Source organism: Vidua macroura, chromosome 13, assembly GCF_024509145.1.
Source record: "Vidua macroura isolate BioBank_ID:100142 chromosome 13, ASM2450914v1, whole genome shotgun sequence".
NCBI lineage: Eukaryota > Metazoa > Chordata > Aves > Passeriformes > Viduidae > Vidua > Vidua macroura.
The window spans coordinates 16,901,417-16,920,632 of NC_071583.1; the positions used below are offsets into that span (position 1 = coordinate 16,901,417).

Genomic DNA, 19,216 nt, shown 5'->3' on the forward strand with positions numbered 1-19,216 from the left:
GAGTGGAAGCTCCAGAGCACCTCCCCACACAAGCCCCAGCACCAGTAGCATCCTCCAGCTCCCACTCAGCGTGGTGAGCATGCCACTGAGAATTCCAGGCTGTCAGGCAACCTAAGGGATCAGACTGGAACCCACAGCTGCTGTGCCATGGCCATGCTGCATTCCCAAGTCCCTTTTTTGTTTCCTTTGTGTTTCCTTTGCCCTTCCTTACTGCAGACAGGTTCCAGCTACACCTGGCTGCTTTCAGCCAAGCCCTGCAGGCACATGGAGCACTGCTTTTGCATGGCTACAATTCACAGCCATACACACAGACAGGATTTGTATTTAATTTTTTAATAAATACACTTTACATTAAAGAAAAAGGCCTTCAATTTGCAGTTTCCACACAGAGGGCAAGAGGAAAAAAAAAAAAAAAAAAGAAAAAGAAAGAAAGAAAGAGTAAAAAAACTTGAACCACAAAGGGCAGAGGGGAGAAAAAGGGCTCAAACTCCAATCCCAGATTCCCATGTCTTCAGGAATACCAGGCTCTGACTAGGCCCAGCCAGGATTTCAGCCTCCCACTATAGCTGGTACCACAGCACAAACTGACATTGGCAAACACCCCAGGGGCTCTTCCCTGGAGGACAAAAGCATCTGGAACACACTGGTGCATTAGCAGGTGTAACACCTGAAGTTCTTATTTTTTAAAAATAAAATCATATTTAAAATAAAAATATTCTCACTCCTCAACGATATTAGAAACCATGATCCTCTTATTTCACTTAGTAGTTGCATAAATTTTCTTTTAATTTTAAACAATTTTTCTCCCCAAACCTACCCCATGGTACAAGGTACTACAGGAATACAAAGGTCTCCCCTCTTTACTAGAACACTTGCCTTTTTTTTTTCTTTTTTTTTTTTTTATAAAACTATTTCTGTTCTTTAGGAAAGAACTTTATACAAAGAAAATATATTGTGAAATATCTTCAGAAGTTTCCTTGAAGAGTCATCTCAGCCTAAAATGAAAAAAAAAAAAAAAGAAAAAAAAAAGAAAAAAAAAAAAAAAAAAAAAAAAAAAAAAAAAAAAAAGAAAAAAGAAAAAAGGCAGAGAGAAATGAGGCCTAGCCCCAGGTCTCTTTATTGAGACTTAGCCCCGAGCCTCAAACTGACTCAAACCAACACAGCGGATCGGCAGGAGATCCTCAGGCTTTCCCAGGAAAAGTAGGGCTGGGGTGCTCAGTCAGTTTCCAATTTGGTCTCTGGTCTTCCGCTGGGAAGGGAGCATCTCCTCCTGCCCACACCCCGCCCCGCAGCCGCTCCTCACTCATTCAGGGACAGGATGATGTCGTCCTCCAGGTCGGAGTTATCGGAGCTGTCGGCTGCAAAGGAGACACGTGGGTTATGTTTGGTTTGTGACACAGGAGACTGTCACCCTGCCTGAAGCTGCAGCTCCCTGGGACACACAGAGCCAGCACCATCAGTGCTCCAAACTGCTCAAAAGCAGCCAGGAAATCTGCACCAGAGCTTTCCTTCCCTGCTTACAACAGAGGCTCAAGGAAAGCAGCTTTAGCAAGTGCAGTTCCTATGAGCTGGCAGGTTTTTCCCCTGACAAGGTAGGGAGGATATCAGCAGAAAGCTGCCTGCACAACTTCCTGGGCACAAAAAAGGGCAACAGCTCTTCACACCAGGGGCTGGACAGATGTGGCAGTTGTTCCTCACAGCTGGACAGCTCCACCGATGTGCACAAGGTAATTCCTTGTGCAGTGAGTTGGACCCCACTAAGGTGGAAGCAATCCACACACTCCCAACTAGAACCTTCCTCTAGTAACTCAAAGATTTTGGTAATGAATTTAACTACAGGTCACTTCCTAAAGGTGACCTGCAAATTGTGCTCTTCCTGGTTCTCTTCATTGTGGTACAGAATGAAGACATGAAGGGATTTACCAGAAGCAGTCACACACACATACACACACTTGCTTTTTATCTTCAAGCACAAGATCTCTCCTCCCTCAGCTGTGCAAGAGGGAAGTGGTAGCGGCTCTGGCAGCAAGAGGGCTCCTGCCTTACCTTCGAGGTGATGTTGGCTCTTTTTCTTATGCGAATTCATTGGATGCAGCAGATAACTGGGTGTTAAAAATAGTTTAAAAGAAAAAAAAAAAAGACACCAAGACTTCCACTTAGCCATCTCAGTAACGGTGGATCTCTAAAATGCCTGTCAAGGTAAGAAAGACCTTCTGGAAGGTTCACCCCTTCTCAGATGCTATCCTTAGGGAAAAACAATCACAGGCAAGCAGAGGGCACAAACCATTTCCCCCAACCCTCCTCCCTGAAGATCAGCCAGCTGCCTTTCCTGTGATCAGCAAGGGATGCTCCATCTCACCATCCATCAGACTGAAGCTAAGCTGAGGGGTCATCAGTGCTCCCAGAACAGCCACAGCCATGTTGGGGAGATAGAAGACACCAGCCAGTGCTGCAGCAGCTACACTTACACAGTAATAGGGAAAGAAGCACAAGCAAGATAAAAATACAGAAACTCTGGAGAAGAAAAGCTGAGAAAGTTGGAGTTATAAGGGGGTTTTGTCATTTTATTTTTTTTTAATGCAGAGGAAAGCTTTGAGAAAGGATCTCCTCACTATTCCCCAGTTCACCACACAACATTCCAGTTCTGAGCTGTATGCAAGTAAACCTGACTAGAGTTAACTGCTTGGGATGATTAGTTTGCACAAACCTGCCTGGAAGTTGCCATTTTGGATTATGGAAGAAAAGAGGGATCAGAATCATGCTGCTGGTGAGAATTCTATATATTTCTTCCATCCTATGCCACATATGCATTTCAAAAATTACACCCATGTGGCCCAGGAACAAGCTCTTGAAAGACCTGCACAATGCATGAACTGCTTTGACAAACAGGTGTTTACCATCCCTAGGTGGTAACAAAGGGGGAGGAAGACAAATTCAGGTTCTCCATGGATTATTTTTAAAAAAGGAATTAGAACCTCTTGTAAAGCACAAGAAACCAATGCCACTCACTCTCCTATTTAGTTGTTCCCTGAATTATTTTGCTTTGGCAATACTCACTGTATGTTATGGAGGTTCACCCACAATGCAGCAAGAATCTGCAGCAGGGAACACTCTAAATGCACCCCATGCCAGTACTCGCTACACTGGCAGTGCCATTCCAACTTTTAATTCTGTAACAAGCATAAGCAAAGGACAATTTTAATTGCTCTTTGCTGGGTGGGAAACAGAAAGGTCAGATGAAGTCACAGAAAAGCTGCCACAGAACCCCACTCATCAAACCCATCAAGGGCCATGCATGCATCAGCCTGGCAGAGCTGCACTTCCTGCTCTGAGTTCCCGAAATTGCTGCTAAGCAACCTAACAGCCACAGGATGGGCTGGCTGCAGCTCCACAGCCATACAGAACCAAGGTCTGCTCTATCCATAAATGATGTACAGATGTGGCCACTTCATAACACAGCACTTTGCAGAGCATGCCTAAAATTTCTGTCAAGTAGCCGCTGGTTTGTTCCAGGAAGAGTTATTGAAATGGCCTGAACATCCTGGCCGTGCTGCCCCTTGGACAATTCAAAGTACAGCACCCCAGGTGCTCTCTGCAGAGCTTTTGGCTCTGCATTCCCTGAGGAAAAATGAGTGTAGTAGTGTCACAAAGATCCTGTCCACCACTAGGACAAAGAGGTTCCCTGTAACCCCAAAATGTTGCACTGCAAGATGCCATTGATGACTGAGCTGTGCAAATATCTTATATGGCCCTACAATATAAACCTATTTCCTTCTAGAGAACAGCAGAGTGATCCCACAGAATAACTCTGGCAACCTCATGTGGCCACGTCCTTAAAAACGACTGAGCTACATTGCCACAGAAGACATGGATGAGCCTGCCAGCCACGTCACTGCCACGGAGGGGCCTGGCATGCTTCATCCTCCAGCTCACTGGCAGGCAAGACTGATGTGAGAGCTGAGATGGGAATCAATCACCACAGGACCTCAAACACCTTGCACACTGTAATTACTCATCCTTACCAATCTTTTAACTTAAGGTAACTATATTATGTCAATTTTTACAGGTTTTTTTTTTTTAATTTTCAAGCTAAGTGGTTTTGCTGCACATACTCAAAAATTGTGCTGCAAAAAAGGGAACAGAATCTGATGTCACAAATCCCAAGTCTCATGCTATCCTACTCACCTTCCTTCTTGTAAAGCATTTTTCCAAACACTACTGCTACATAAAATGTTCAGACCTTTCTATGCACACATAGTTCATATTTTCAAATTACTGTATTTGTAGAATGCCAGAAAAAGAGAACAATTTAAATTGCATCCCAAAAGTTATGTAAGCTTCAGAATACTCTAATAAAGGAAGTGAAATGCCATGTTGGCTTTGCACTTTAAGCAATTATGAAGGAGAAAGAACAGCACCAAGGATCAAAAGTGCTTCTCTGTCCTTACAGGGTCACAAGAGGCAAGAGGACTGTGAGGTAAAGTTACACCTGTGTCCCCTTGAAGGGCAGGACAGGCAAGCAATCAGACAAAGTTTCTTCACATGGAGATCTCACACACACACACCCACACCTGGGAGCACTTGAAGAAAGGAGATACCTCCTTTTCCAGAATGCACAGTTGTTCTCTCACATAAGAGCTGTTTTTACCAGCAGATTACTAAGAGAAGCCCCAGGTGAACAAGCATGATGATGGCCTGTCACTGATACCAGCCAGGGACAAGCCAGTTAAGTCATTTCAGGGGAAATTTAGATGTCGTCTCTTTGTCAGGACCTTAAGCAGTGGACAAGGTCACCAAGGTGGGCACACACTTACTATCTCCAAGAATCAGCTCAACTTCCTCATCAGCATCAGAATCTTCATCTTCACCCTCATCTCCCTCTTCCAGGAGGTTGGCAATCTCCTCATCATCGGAGGGAGAAAAGTCATTTTCTCCATCCTCACCAGCATTCTCATTGTTCTCATCCTCCTCCAGCTCAGCCTCCAGCAGCTGGTCTGTATCTAGTTCATCAAGGTCATCTGTGTCATCATCATCTTCATCATCATCTTCTTCTTCTTGCTCCTCTTCCTCCTATAAAGGCAGCAAAAACAATCCATTGCAGACATTAAGATAAATGTAAAATGGAATAACAGTAACTAAAGAAGACCTATAGTTTAACTTCTCCCTATATCCAGCCATCAGACAATACAGACACTCTCCCATCACCCATCTAAGCATTCTCTCCAAAGCTTCAGAACATCACACATGCCAGATCACTTGCAGGCCTGCAAAATCTTAACTGCAAAATGCTGGTGCAAACAGCATTGGCTCAATCTCCTCTCCAGGACCGGCCACCAACACATGTCACCACAATGCACCCTTGAGAAGGACATGCAGTAAGATCTGTTAATCCGTGGCTTTGCTGCTAGTCTTGTGCAAACTGCTTTTAGTTTCAGCAGGACAAAAAGCTCCACTTGACATCAAACCACATGCACCATCAGTCTCTGTCATTGCCATTTAGATGAGGTACAAAATCTAGAGAAAGATACCTTTAGCCTAAGCCAATCCCTGAATCACTCAGCTTCACATGACAGAACTGTTTAAGGCAGCTCAGAAGCCTCATCTTTGGTATTTACCTGTGGATCAAGATCTTTATCAAACCATCAGAATTTGCCTTCTGTAAAGCAAGTGAATTCCTCATTGTACAGACAAAATCCAGAAATCTGAGTGTAGTGGATGAGACTGAGTGGGAAGGAGCTGTAACAGTTCCAGCCTTCTCCCAGACAAACTGCCATCACAAGCCAAGCTCCAGAGCATTCCAGGACTGAAAGAAAAGCTTCAATCCACCTGCACATCTCCTCAGCCACAGCCTGCTTCTCTAACAGAATGCTCTCAGCTCATTCAGTCCTAATTAATTGCCCCTTTGTTTCGGGAGGAGACACATTTTGCAAAATTAGGAAGCAATTAAGATAGACATCTAACAACCCACTTCAAGGGCTCCTTCGGTTCTCAAGCTCACCACACTCCCACTGTTTAGACTGCTGCATTTTCAGATCTAAAGGGACAGAGAAAAGTCCTGTACTGTCATCTCCCCAACCTACTCTTTCTTCAGTCAGTGCTCTAAAAAAGCACCACACTCACACAAATCCAACATCTGTCACAGGCAAAAGAAATAAAGAAAGCCAAAAAGCCTGAGTAAATTGTATTGTTTCTTCACTTGCAAAAGGCAGCCAAATCTTCACTGCTGACCAGACCAGTTCTTAAATGCAGATTATAGTATAAAAGCAATGGTTTGCTACATACAGTTTCATTTATGACAGAGTTTATATTAAACATAAAATTAAAACCAACCTCTTTTTAAGCCTGTGCTTATTTTAAGAAATTACAACTTTACTTTGAGTCAATGAGTCCTCAGATATACAGATTTAATTGTATACACAGTGGGAGAGGAAACATCTTACTTGCAGTTCAGTTTTATGCAGTGCTGTACTGGGTATAATTTTCCATAAAATATACTGAATAGAGTATAAAAGCTTTGTCTTAATAATTTGTGTTTCTTTTTGTTCTCTGCAGTATCTGCACAGAGACCAATGTCTTAAATTTTATTACTGTGTTCATAATTGAAAAGCTGATTAAAAACTGAAAAGGCAGGAGAGTTTATTTTCCTTTTCCAGTGTCTAAACAACACTGAAGCAGAAAAGAGGTATCAATTTATTCAAAAATCTTGGAACTGTTAAACCAAGTTTCTCAGTATCTGGAGATAGAGACACATCTGGAGATATCAGGACAGAAAAGTATGTTGTCTACAAGATCCATTTAGAGTCCATGTAGGCAAAACTTGAAGGATTCTGAAATGAGTTAGGTCCCCTCTGTGTTTCTACACATGTGGAATTTCTGAAAGTATTTTTTCCCTAAATATATAGTCCACAAGGATTCAAAATGTCAAAACCACTAAATTTTATTATGTTTCATATATAACATATTTCTTGGAAATTAAATTACTGTTTCATCAACATTCTAATTCAATGTTAAGGCAAGGCATATTCAAATACAGAATGAAATGCAGTTGTATAGAGTTAATAATCCCTTCTGGCTGACAAGAGTAAGAGCCAAATTACACAGAAAGGTTGTGTATTTAGCTGCAAATTAACTTTGAAGGGTTATATCAACCAGTGAAGAAAAAATAATTTGTGAAAATACAAACAGAAAAAATGAAATATTTCCACTTTTACAGTTTAAATTACTTAATCTGAAGTTGGTGATTAGGGCCAGGCCACATTTGTTTAAAAACCACCGAAGAACAGTAAGATGAGATGAAAATTATACCTGTCCTTGGTAAAACAGAAAATAGCATGTAACACATGCTCCAAGAAATCACATGCACATGTGAGTGTGACACACACAGTGACATCCTTACAGAGCTGGAGGGGTGACATGTCACAGGGCTCAAGAGGAGCATCTTCATCAGTGAGGAGGAAACCTGTACCTTGCCATGTTTTAAAGAACCCAAACACCACTTGGACACTGAAGCTTCTGCTAAGCTATAGGCAAATAAACTCTGGCTCATCTTCTGAGCCAAGCCAAGCAGCAGCTCTGCAGGGCCAGCGCAGCATTCCCGGCTGGAGCAGACAGCTCCACGCAGAGCCTGGGGACAGCTCTCCAAGCAAAGCACCCAGAGCTTCTGCTCCCAAACCCACCCCCTGGGACACACAGCTGTGTGTCACAGGGGTGAGCGAGTGCCAGGTGCATCTAACAGCACCACATGTAAGTGATATCCAGGCTGTTCATGAGGACGCAGGATGAATCCTCACAAGACACCACAACTGTCTCATGTAAGGGATCCCTACACAGAGAGAAAATGACACACCTTCCTCAGGGACTCAAGCACTCTGAGTAAGAGCAGAGGAAAAAAACTCTTGTGCCATGTCACAAGGACAGACAAGACAAACCATATCCAGGTTTGTGTAGGAAAAATTTACAGAGATGTAATAGTACAAGAAAACCTGGACATAAACTTAGAGAATCAGAAAAGTTGATTACACAGCAAAGGACTATCTCGAGATCTTCTCAAAGCAAATTACAGGTAACTTAACTCTACTACCAGTTTGCTTCCAGAAAGCCAAGTAGATTTGGTTCAATTAATTTACCATTTATAACCCCCAAAGGAAAAAAACTAAACCGCATCCCCTAATGGAATGGCAGATACCGGGGTAGCTGCACTGGAATAAAAAAAAGCTGCTTGACCTAATTCTTCATATTACCATTTTTTACAGCCCTTTCAGAGCTTACTAAATAACCTTTGCACTTGTTCAAGCATTATGTGTTTTCTGCCATATTGTTCTTTGATACTTGTTGGCATGCACTTCATAAGCTTTCATCATCATCATCATCAACTTTCTTACCATTCCCCTTTACCAATCATCTTGCACATACAAAATTCACAAATTTGTCTTTTTTGGGTAGCAAAGCTTATTGATACTTGACATACTGGTGTTCATCTCTCAAAAGTCATGCAAAAGTTCAGGAAAACTCCAGTATTTCACTTATTCAAACTGATTAAAAATACTTGTTAGCTAAGCAGAACTTTAACTTTTTGATTTTAACATATTTCTGTAATGTAGTCTAACATTAAATTAGTGTATGTACAAAGTGCTTCCAGGAAGTACTACTTAAAGCACTGCAGATTTGCAGTACATAAAAATACACCAGCCTGCTTTTAAGTACTCTCAAGACTTTTTTATAGAGCTTTCTCACATTTCTTGAATCCAAAAGTTTATGACCAGGTGACCAGAATTTGCGATTTCTCCACTGCAGATTACACAATGTCTCAAATTTACTTTAGGCTGGCCTTTAGTTGCCACAGGAAGACCCCACAGGTCTTTTTCAATTGTTGATATTTGGGTTTGAAATTTTGGTTCAGTTTTGAGACCTACAGGTCACTGATTTTTTTTTTTTTGCTTATTTTACATGGTTTCAGCTGTTACAAAAAGCTTCATCTGTTTGTCTCACACCTCATTGACTTTTTCTTCCTCTACTAGGAGCTGATTCACAGTGCAAAACCTAGCAGCACATCAACAGCTCTGCCCAGCTTCCTGGGACTGCTCCATGAACTCCTTCCCCAGCCCCCACTCATCTCCCATCAGCACCTCCAAAGCAGCACCTCTCACCCCCAGCTGCTTTCCAGCAACACTTCCTCCCTCTGAAAACACAATCTCTACTGCACCTCTCAGTCTGAATCATGCTAGATGGTATTACTCAAACTATTCTTATTTTCACTTACCTTTTCACTATCTGCAGAACTACTAATCAGTGTTAGTAAAGCTTTTCCCACTACTTCAAATGTTTCAGCTCATATTTAATTCACTTCTAGCTACTTTTAGCCAAGTCAAATTATCTGCTGGCAACATCTGCTTCTACCAGTTGTTTATATTATCTAAGTTTGTTTTCTTTTTAAAGAAATTCATGTTTCCCACAGTTCCATTATTTTGGTTAATTTAGTTGTAAAGAATTTTTGCAAGAAACAGCCTACTGGTTTACTCCACCCTCCTTCCCCAAGTTTCTCCTAGAGCAAATTTGTAACTTCAGCAATCTGATCCCTTCCAGATTATCAGTATTATTTTAATTACTCCCTATTGCCAAGATTGGGAAGGGGCTTCGCTTTCATAAAAAAGGACATATGATCATTGTTCAAATGCAAGTGTATTGAAGAATGTTTCACTCAGAGGAGTAAGCCTCTCCTTGTTCTAGTAATTTATCTTTCTCTACAGACAATCCCCTTGTCCTATCTTCTGACAATTGTACTCCTTGCTGAGTACCATGCTGGTACTTCCTGGGCCTTTGCAATGCAATTCCCAAGAGTGACAATGTCTGCATTTCAGTCACTTAAGAGTTGCTTTCCAATTCCCTCTCCCCAGCCACTTCTTAACACTCCTGGACAATGGGCAGTAGAAAAAGCTTAAATATAGCCAACAGACTCAAGCATGTAAGGATTTTCATCTCCTAGACTACCTAGTGTCCATCCTCCCCCTCAGCTAGCAAACCCATAATTCCTGTTACCTACCAGTAAATTAATTCCAAGCATTCATCTCCTTCACACTACAGGGCTGCACCTACTTTTACCTTCTTGGTTACTTCAGGGTTAGAATTTCTACTTCTTCATAGCCATTAGTCACAGAGCTAAAAATGTAGAAGCCTGGGAAGGTGCAGAAGTTACCATATGTAACAAGCAAGGAATCTTACCATAGGCTTCTATGCAGGTGTAGGTATATGCAGATTTAAAACAGGAAACAGCACACAGCGTACAGAATGTCACAGAGGCAAAACATGGAGTGAAGAAATAAAAAGCAGTTAATCTCTTAGTCTGTGTAAGTAGGTTTAGCTTGTCTAACAATGACTACTTACCTGTGATGAATGACAAACTATCCATGATACAGACAAACAAAAGCTTTAAGGGAATGGGGCTCACATGGATCCAGGAGCTTCAGGTGGGGCTCTTTTGAACAAATTCAGGTTTTGCCTATGAAATGTTTCATTTCAATCTGTCTGCAGCTGATGATAATCAACCTGGCTCCAGTCACTGTCCTCTGAGGCATGTGCAAGCCACCATTCCACAGCTGGTATCTTCCTTAATGCTTGGGATAAAGGGGTTCTAAGGTGACTTATTAAATTGTCTGTGGTGCAGGGCTCAGAGGTAATGTAAGGAGTACAGAACTGGGCACAATTTCTCAATATGATTCTTTTCCTTTCTCTCACTGATCTCACTCTCACTTATAAAAATAAATTCATTCCTTTAAGTCCATGACAAAGAACGATACTGCATAAAGGAATTTAAGAATTTGGCACATAAATGAACTCCCTGTCTATGGACAAGAATTTGTTCCTTTATTTTCTCAAGCCTCTGACTGGCATTTCTCATCACAGATGAGGCAGCTTTTATTTACTTTTATCCCAGCTACAGTGGGAATTCTATAAAGATGTGCTAGGCAAGAGGAAGGATATATTTAATTTATGTCACTGAACAGGCAGAATATGTTTTTATCTCTGCTGAAGCTGTTTTACTCCATAATACTAAGTCTGCCCTTCTGGAAACTCCAAATACTTATCTCTTTCCAAGAGCTTCCTCTGTTTGCACTGCCTGAGAGCTACTGAAAATAGATTCTGGAGCAAGAGAACAGGCTAAAGCAGTCACACTTATTTGCTACTATCTAAAAAGTGGTAAAAAGTACAGGCACTATTCTTTTAAATATCAGTTTTGGAGGATGCCTGCTCAAAAGATGTGTCTGTTATATAAAAAGGTCTTTGACAGAAACCTCTCTTTACTCAGCCTTCCCAGCTGCAACTAAGCTCAAAGACTTCTATGAAGATGTGCAACAGACACATATTTATAATAATTAGAGACATTTGTCTGAAAACATCCATTCGCAGCTATTATTCTGGAAACCATTTTATACCTGAACAAGATCTGAAATCAAACTGTACCTTCAAATATTACAGGAACAGCTCCTAAAACAAACCCTTACTTTAGGGTCCCTGGTGACAAAAAATCATTGTAGTCAGCTTACAGTGGCAAAGTACCACGATGGTCTGATGATTCCCAAATATTCGTGTCAATATGAATTAAGCTTTGTGGGGTCTTTCCCCAGCAAGTAAGTATTCACATGAAAAAAAACAAACCAATTTATCAATCAACAGCAATAAAGTACAGTGGAATTGCTGTTGGAATTACTGTTTCAGGTACACAGGGGGAGAATCCTAAAATAAAAGCAGAAACTGGGTTCACATGGACATAGACATAGAAAGCTGAGGAAAACATTCTCCACCCTGACTAAACCATATGTTAGAACAGTGATTGTCTTTTGAGTCTTTATTGCCTTTTCAACAAAGCTTATTTCCCATCACCTGGAATTTTCTAAACCAATGCAAAAAGACAAATTACACACCTACCATCAACCATTTGGATAGCCCAGAAGCACTGCAGGATAATTAACAGTTCTTCAGGTCTGGCAAAAGAAGTAGAACACTTTATAGGACAGGGACAGCTAGGTGAAGCAATGTGCTACTGAAGCCATAAATCTCTCTGAACATGACAATAACTGAGAACACTACTTGAGCCTTACAGATGCAACATCACCCACACACACCACAGAGAGAAACACAGGCCTTAGCTAATATGGAAAGGAAAACTAAAACAGGGAAGTAAAAATTAAAATCCTAAAACCCACTCAGATCACCTCATCCAGACTTCAGTTTCACAGTTTTGAGTCTACTCTGTGTTCCCTTGGTTTCAGCTTTTCTGAGCACAGAATATTTCTGAAGTCTCCTTTCCTAGCCCATGGCAGCTGCCATGTGCCACTTCCTCTGAAATTCCTCATCTGCCTCACTACAGAAGACAGTAGATTAACAAGGGAAATGGGATAGCAATCAGACAAGACAGAGAAATAAGAATAAAGCAAGCTAACAACTAAAAGATGGTCCAAGATCTGTACCAGTAGCTCAGACATCCAATTTATTTTCACTGAATCTAACTGAAGGAATATATCAGAACAGTGGCAAATACAGGAGGAAAAAGAGGAAGATCTTGCAGCCAGACTGAAAAATAGGAAACCCTTACCTATTTCCTTCTATGCTGAACACAGTTTTGCAAATACTTGTGAGTAAGACTGCTGGTTATTGATGGACACATTTGGATACTCACCCATTAGTGAAATAATTCACAAAACTCACGGAAGTTCAGAGCAGGAACATTGGTATTTTTGGAGTAAAACACCCAACCAAAGAGCTTGTAAACAGACTCTTGTTAAGCCTGTTAGATCCTCACTTTCCCTCAGTGCACAGAAAGTACAAACCACAGAGCATCAACATTCATTAACATTTGTTTTGTTTAACAAGGCTTGACAGCTCTGGCCATACCTAGGGAAATGCAGCCTCCCAGGGATCTCACTGGAAAGGCTGGTACAGCAACAGGGAAGAACCAGGCCACACTGGTGCTGTCCTCAAGCATTTCAAACAAACCCACAAACATTCACTGCAGCAGTCCCGTGCTCAAGCCACTGAGTCAGCCCCATCATTTAATTTGAGGGCAATTTATGTAGGAGATCAGTTGATCTTACAAGGCTGGTTTGAGATAGGAGGAATAACATCGATGTTTTGTTTCTTAAATTACAGAAGGAAAGATATCTCTAGAGCAAACATCCTGCTAGATGCATTTTACATACTCTCAATCTTTGCTTTTTGAAAAAGCTGTCATGGAGCCATCAGCTGACATTTGTCAGAATTGACATGGTGAGGCATCAAAATTTAGGGTAAAAAAAAAGGCAGATATTTTTCTCCATATTCTTATCTCTTAGCACAAATTTTAAAACCATTTCATTGTGCATCACATGACTTCTGTGCAAGGCTTGCCTATCAGCCACACATCTATTTGAGTACTCATTATTTTGTATTTTCTGTACTGAGTACTCATAACTTTGTATCTTCTGTACAGGCAAAAAAATGTACCCATGGACCCATGTAGGTCAGATATAAAAACCCAAATATACATCAAGTCATGGTGTGAAGAGGTAGGGGTCAAACAGATTAGTTTCTGCTTCACAAATCTTGACCAAAAAAGACACCAGATTCATGTTGATTCATATGCAATTACCCTCCCCCCACCACTTTCATGAAAGATCAAGAAAGCATCCTCTTTCAGGCAGAAAGGGTTTTAGAGTATCTGTGAGAAGTTCCAACAAGTTTGAAATGCTATACCAAATTTTTCAAAAGCTAAATCACAGAAACTAACTAGGCAAATACTGAACACTTATATATGTGTGAGGATATGCACACAAACAAACCTCTCAACAGACAAGTGTACCAAAGAGAGTCTGCTTTTATTCAGGAAAACCTCTATTCATTCTAGCTCAATGTTGCATGTCTCTTCAGAGACAAAGCTGCATTTCGTAAACCTGAGACAAAAATAAACCCAAAGAAAAAGCATAGAACATCTGTGGGACAAGGAGCAATGGGCTTAGTTTATGTTTGGCTAGATATACGTACCTTGAATTGAATTTAGGTTCAGAAGTGTTCTTATATTAAAAACAAATCTCTCCTACTAAAGAAACTTGGTTGTAACCATCCCTAAAAATTGCTGTCTAGGAAACATGTACAGACCCCAGAAATTGAGACCATAAAAAGCAGCAGTTATGCAATACCAACTAATCACTCTTAGCTTGCAAATCAATCCAGGAGCAGCTTTGTTTGAACACTCCATCAGCTTCACAGAAAAGCTTTTAGCACACTCAGATTCTGCCTGGGGCCACCTCTATTTGTAAGACAGAAAGTGTCCCCAGCCACATCTGATGGATGGCAGATCCCTTATCTCTGCTGGGTACCTGGTGTTACAGCCTGGAACCATTGACTGCCTTGCACAAACACAAATCTCCCTTAAGTCAACACTTACCAGTCATTTTGCAAAGCAGTGCCCTGACAGCTGCTAGTTAATCATTGTACAATGCAAAACCCATTTCTGCTACAAACTCTTTTTGGAGATTTTATAAAGAAAATATGAATACTAAAATATAGTGAAAGTGAACGAAAACAGTAGAAGTGGAAATAGAAATAGTAAATATTGCCCAGGACAAGCACTGGATGGCTAGGATGTAGAAAGGAAGGAAGGAGCAATAATCTTTCCTCCCTTTTCATTGCTTCCCAAGAAATTCTATTCTTCTAATCTATTAAATCTGGGGATAGAAACAGTGACCAACGATTTCAAAAGAATGCCAAGACTTCAATGGCAACCTTGCAGCACACTTAGTGGCCAGGAAAGCACACTTCACACCCAAACCATAATTACTGCTTTATCTTCAGAATTACAGGGAAATCATAGTAACAACAACTACTCACTGCAAAGAAAGTTACTCTTTCCTGAGACCTGGTCTTCAGTCTCCTGAACTAAAAATACAGGTTCTAACCTAGCAACAGGAAGATTCAGAGATAGAAAGGGTAGCAGAAATCCAGCTTTCCACACAGCAGGAAAAAACTCAAAGTATCACCTTCTGGCATTCTTTTGGAAAAGGTGAAATCAGTTTTTCTCACAGGAAATAAAAATGTATGATTTACTAGAACACAGACACCAAAGAGCAAAGAATAATGCATTTTAAATCTTTAGGGAATTGAAGCATAAGGTTTTTGCCTGTCCAAAAAAAAACCCAAAACACCTGACACCAACGAAGTTACAAACTGATTCTGTTGAATTTTAATTCTCACTTTACCGTAGTAAGCATTCTGTGCCACTGTGTATTCTACCAGCTGCACCCTGAGGAGCACTCACTGCAGTTCTGAGCTCTTCTGTCAAGTTGCCAGAGGTGAAACAGCTGATCAGAAAAGGAAAACCAACACATCCCAGTGCAAACCTACAGCCCTCTTCAAAATTCTTTAAACCTTTTGCTGTGTAGAAGTACTGTGCAGTTTCACTGCATTAGTCACAAGCTGTGTCTCATTCAGAAATTAGTGATAAATTATGTCCAAATATGAGAATTGGAATTGAAAAAAAGGAAAGCCTCAAGCACCACTGTCTATATTGGGGGTTGAAATACTTAAAAAAAAAAAAAAAGCAGAGCAGAAAGCAAAGCTTCTTGAATACTTAAGGAAATTAATAAATAAACTATTATTTAGTTTACAGTGTGTTAGTTTAGATTGTGTTAGTTTACAGTGCACAAAGTTACTGTTCACACAGGTTCTGCACCAGACAGTCCTAGTTTACACTGACAGTAAAGTGATCTATTTCATATTAGGTGAGGCCAAATGAGGCCTCTGGACTTTCTGGGTAATAAATGAACACATGTAGAGGGCTAACAGCTACTCTAGAACACCCAGCTCACTGTTATGTGACTCACCTGATCTTCTTCTTCATCCTCCTCATCTTCTGCCAGCCGCTGCCGGCCCACTTCATAGAGCCTGCACACTGTGTCCATGTTCATGGCATCCATGCTGCCCTGGTTCTGCAGGGGAGATGCCCACGTGCAAGTTAACCCCAGGAAATGAGCTCAGCTGTCATATTCAATGCTACATCTGATCTCAATCACAGCAACATTTCCAAAATCCTTCCCTCCCATTTACCAGTAGCACTAGAATTAGCACTAAAAATGGTTTCAAGATCTGCCACGTTCCCTGAAGTAACATTTCCAATGACTCCTAATAAAGAAAATTTTCTTGGTCTCACAACCCTTGTCATCTCCAACTTCATTAGTTAAACATGAAATCTGCCCTGCTACAAATTCTTGACTTGCTTTTGTGGTCTGTAGGGATCAGTGATTCTGCAGGGATATCACAGAGTATAAAGCCGACAGGAGTTCACATTACTCACTACACATGCATAATCAGACTTCAAGAAATTGGGTTCTGACAACATATTATGGAGCAAAGAACTGCATCCCTAACAAACCATAAGTTTAGCTCAGTAATTTTTGCTTCAAATCCTTAGCTTCTGGGATTTTGCTAGGAAGACAAGTGTAAAAGGAACAGTAAGAGTGATTCACAGAAAAGCTCTGTGGGAAGCCCCCTAAAGATTGCATTTCCCAGTTATTTGGTACAGTGCACATTTTTATTTTCAATAATAGGAAATTATTGCTATAAATAAGAAAAAAACTACATTTTTCTTTATGCTTGTGAGAAGGAGAATCTCTGTACATTTTGAAGTGGGAAGAGTTTGAAGAAGAGAAGCAAATGTGTTTGGAAATTTAAGGAATAAGAAGCAGCAAAACAAAACTGCAGGAGGTGCAGAATAAAAAAACGAGCAGCATCTTTAGCACCATCAAAACACCACCACTGCTTAGGACATGAATTTAACAGCAGGAACTCCAAAAAAGAAACAACAAGCAGTGCATTCAAACTACAGCTACAGAGACCAGGGCTTATTTTAGCTGCATTACCTCAATGACAGCCAGATAGCAGTCCTTGCTGTCTGTGCACAAGTCGAAGATATTCCGCTTTACATCTATGGTAGCTGGAAAACATCACAGAACAAACTCAGTAGTTAACTGCAGGTTACTTAATGCTCACTGAAAAAGTGTTTAAAACCAAATAATACAGTCTTGGGACAAGAAAAAACAGCTGAAGCTACTGAAATGAATGTTTGTAGGTAATTCAACCTCTAATAAAGAATAAAAACGTTGGAGACCATTGTAAAAAACAGCCATGTAAACGCCTAACCTGCTCTGCACGGTGCCTCCTCTATTGATAATACATTTATTGGTTTCCCTAAGCACCATAAACAACACATCACCCTTCAGAATAGGTGGCAACAAAGGGACTGAGTTGTGACCTATGCCTCCTTTCAACAGCAAAAGCCACGTTTGTATATGTCCACAGAAGCAATTAGCTTAGCTCCATGAGCTAAAAAAAGGAGCCCCGTGTGAAATGAGAGCAATGCCATCCTGGCCAAGTGACCTGCTGTCTCAGATTATGCCTTACTTGGAAAGAAGGGAGGAAATAAAGCCAGAACTGCTGAACAGGAGCAAGTAAGGCAGTCACACACTGAATGGGATATGATACTTAAAATTATGTCAGTGTTAAACCCAACTCCTGTGCTTCCTCCAGAACAGGATGTAGGGGTTTTTTTTCTCATGCGTGCAAAGAGAAGTGAATGTTATTATGCAAACTTTCAAAAAACCTTTAAACCTCCAGACAAAGCTATTGGCTCCTCTCTTACTCTTACCTATAGGTTTATAATCAGTTGCATTAAATGTCCTGAAAGAAGAGCCAAAGGGACTTCTCATTCTCTCCTCCAGAAGGTCATCCTCATCATCTGCCTGCAACATAGCTGAACCAAGGAAAGATTATTCCAAAAATCTGCCTTCCATTAGTCACTACCATTAATCAACTTCAGATCAAATGAGACTCTGGCATGAATTTTCTTTAATAGCTTGGCAAGACCCATTTAATATCTATTCTTCCAGAGATGCCTTTATTGATACTACAGATAATCAAAACTTAATACAGAGGACAAAATTATTTTCTCAAGCATCACTGGATCTGCCACTATACAATAGGTTGCTTTTCAATCTCACAAATTAGTTGTGATATTGCTGATGTTACAGAAAACTGTCTTTGTCAGCAATACACGTAGCATGAATATACTGGAAAAAATCCAGTTCACATATGCCAGTAAGGCCTAGAGTTACAGAGTCTCAGAAGCTTCCCATTTCACTGAACAAGCAACTACTTATCTCACAAGAGATGACCCAGGACAGTTATGTAAGGGGAGAAGTCCTACCTCCATACATCACTGTGCCAGTATAGTTGAAGACCACACGACACTGATCCAGTGCAGGTACTGTGTGTAACAAGTGAAAAGTTCGGAGGTCCCACTGAAAAATACAGGCTAAGGAGCAACAAACAATTGAAAATTTCTATTTCCTTTTCAATGAAGTGGCAAAGAACTTGCTAACTGCGTTCAAGAAACCTCATTGCCTCTGTCTTGCAAATAGGATTAAAGCAGAGGTGGACACTGGCTCTACAATTCCATTCCACGTGTTCAAAATGAGAAAGCTCTTACACAAAATGCCATTCCCAGACATGAGAAATGACTGCAGTACCTTCAAGACTGATCCTGTTAAGACATGGGAAGAGAGCTGAGGTGCTATGGAGTGTTATCAGATATGAAAATCTCTCTTGCTCTCTCTGTATTAAGTATTTTCTCCAGACTACATCAGAGGCAGGATCTAGATTTAAATTAGCTATCTAACAGTCCCTACTCTTCCCTGCTTCACAGACAGAAACTCTGTTACCACACATAACATGTAGCAGAGAAGACCATTAATACAACTCTGCAAACAGCTGTTTGTTCATCCACACCAGCTCTTGAGGTCTCAGTACCAGTTACTACAGTGGCCCAAAGGATACAATTTCAGTGTTGACTATGACCTCCAGCCCATTGGGATGGAAAACACCACTGATAGTCATGTTGAATTTGTCAAACTTGTGGATGGCTTGTGCTGATCTGACATCCCAGAGGACACCATCATTTAGGACAAGGTCATCAGTGGGGTTAAAGGTGGCACAGTTCTTCTTGTAGTTGTTGGCAAGATCTGGGTTAAACAGAGTCAATAGCTTGTTGCCAGTCTGAATATCATAGATCTTTTAGATTAAAAAGAAAAAGAAAGATTAGTCACAATTTGTAATATACCTGTGCCTAAAATCTTCCCCTTCCTTGATTGCTTACAGAATCACCCCATTCTCCATTTCATTTTTCCATTTCATG

At 40.8% G+C, this 19,216-nt stretch overlaps 1 protein-coding gene across 3 annotated transcripts in view; it reads right to left on the reverse strand.

Annotated features, from left to right (window-relative positions):
* Window positions 1-312: 312 nt before the first annotated feature.
* The window catches only part of DCAF1 (DDB1 and CUL4 associated factor 1), a 65,605-nt gene continuing 46,701 nt past the window's right edge, over window positions 313-19,216 (reverse strand). For 2 of the 3 annotated variants that reach the window (XM_053989419.1, XM_053989418.1), the window contains exons 20-26: window positions 18,859-19,092; window positions 18,230-18,323; window positions 17,672-17,776; window positions 16,887-16,960; window positions 15,852-15,956; window positions 4,815-5,070; window positions 313-1,358 (exon numbers count right to left, since the gene is read on the reverse strand). In XM_053989419.1, the coding sequence (XP_053845394.1) occupies window positions 1,300-1,358; window positions 4,815-5,070; window positions 15,852-15,956; window positions 16,887-16,960; window positions 17,672-17,776; window positions 18,230-18,323; window positions 18,859-19,092 (927 nt within the window). In that variant the 3' untranslated portion in view covers window positions 313-1,299. Of the gene's footprint in view, window positions 1,359-2,046; window positions 2,103-4,814; window positions 5,071-15,851; window positions 15,957-16,886; window positions 16,961-17,671; window positions 17,777-18,229; window positions 18,324-18,858; window positions 19,093-19,216 lie in introns of all 3 variants that reach the window. The other variant, XM_053989421.1, reaches the window with a different exon arrangement.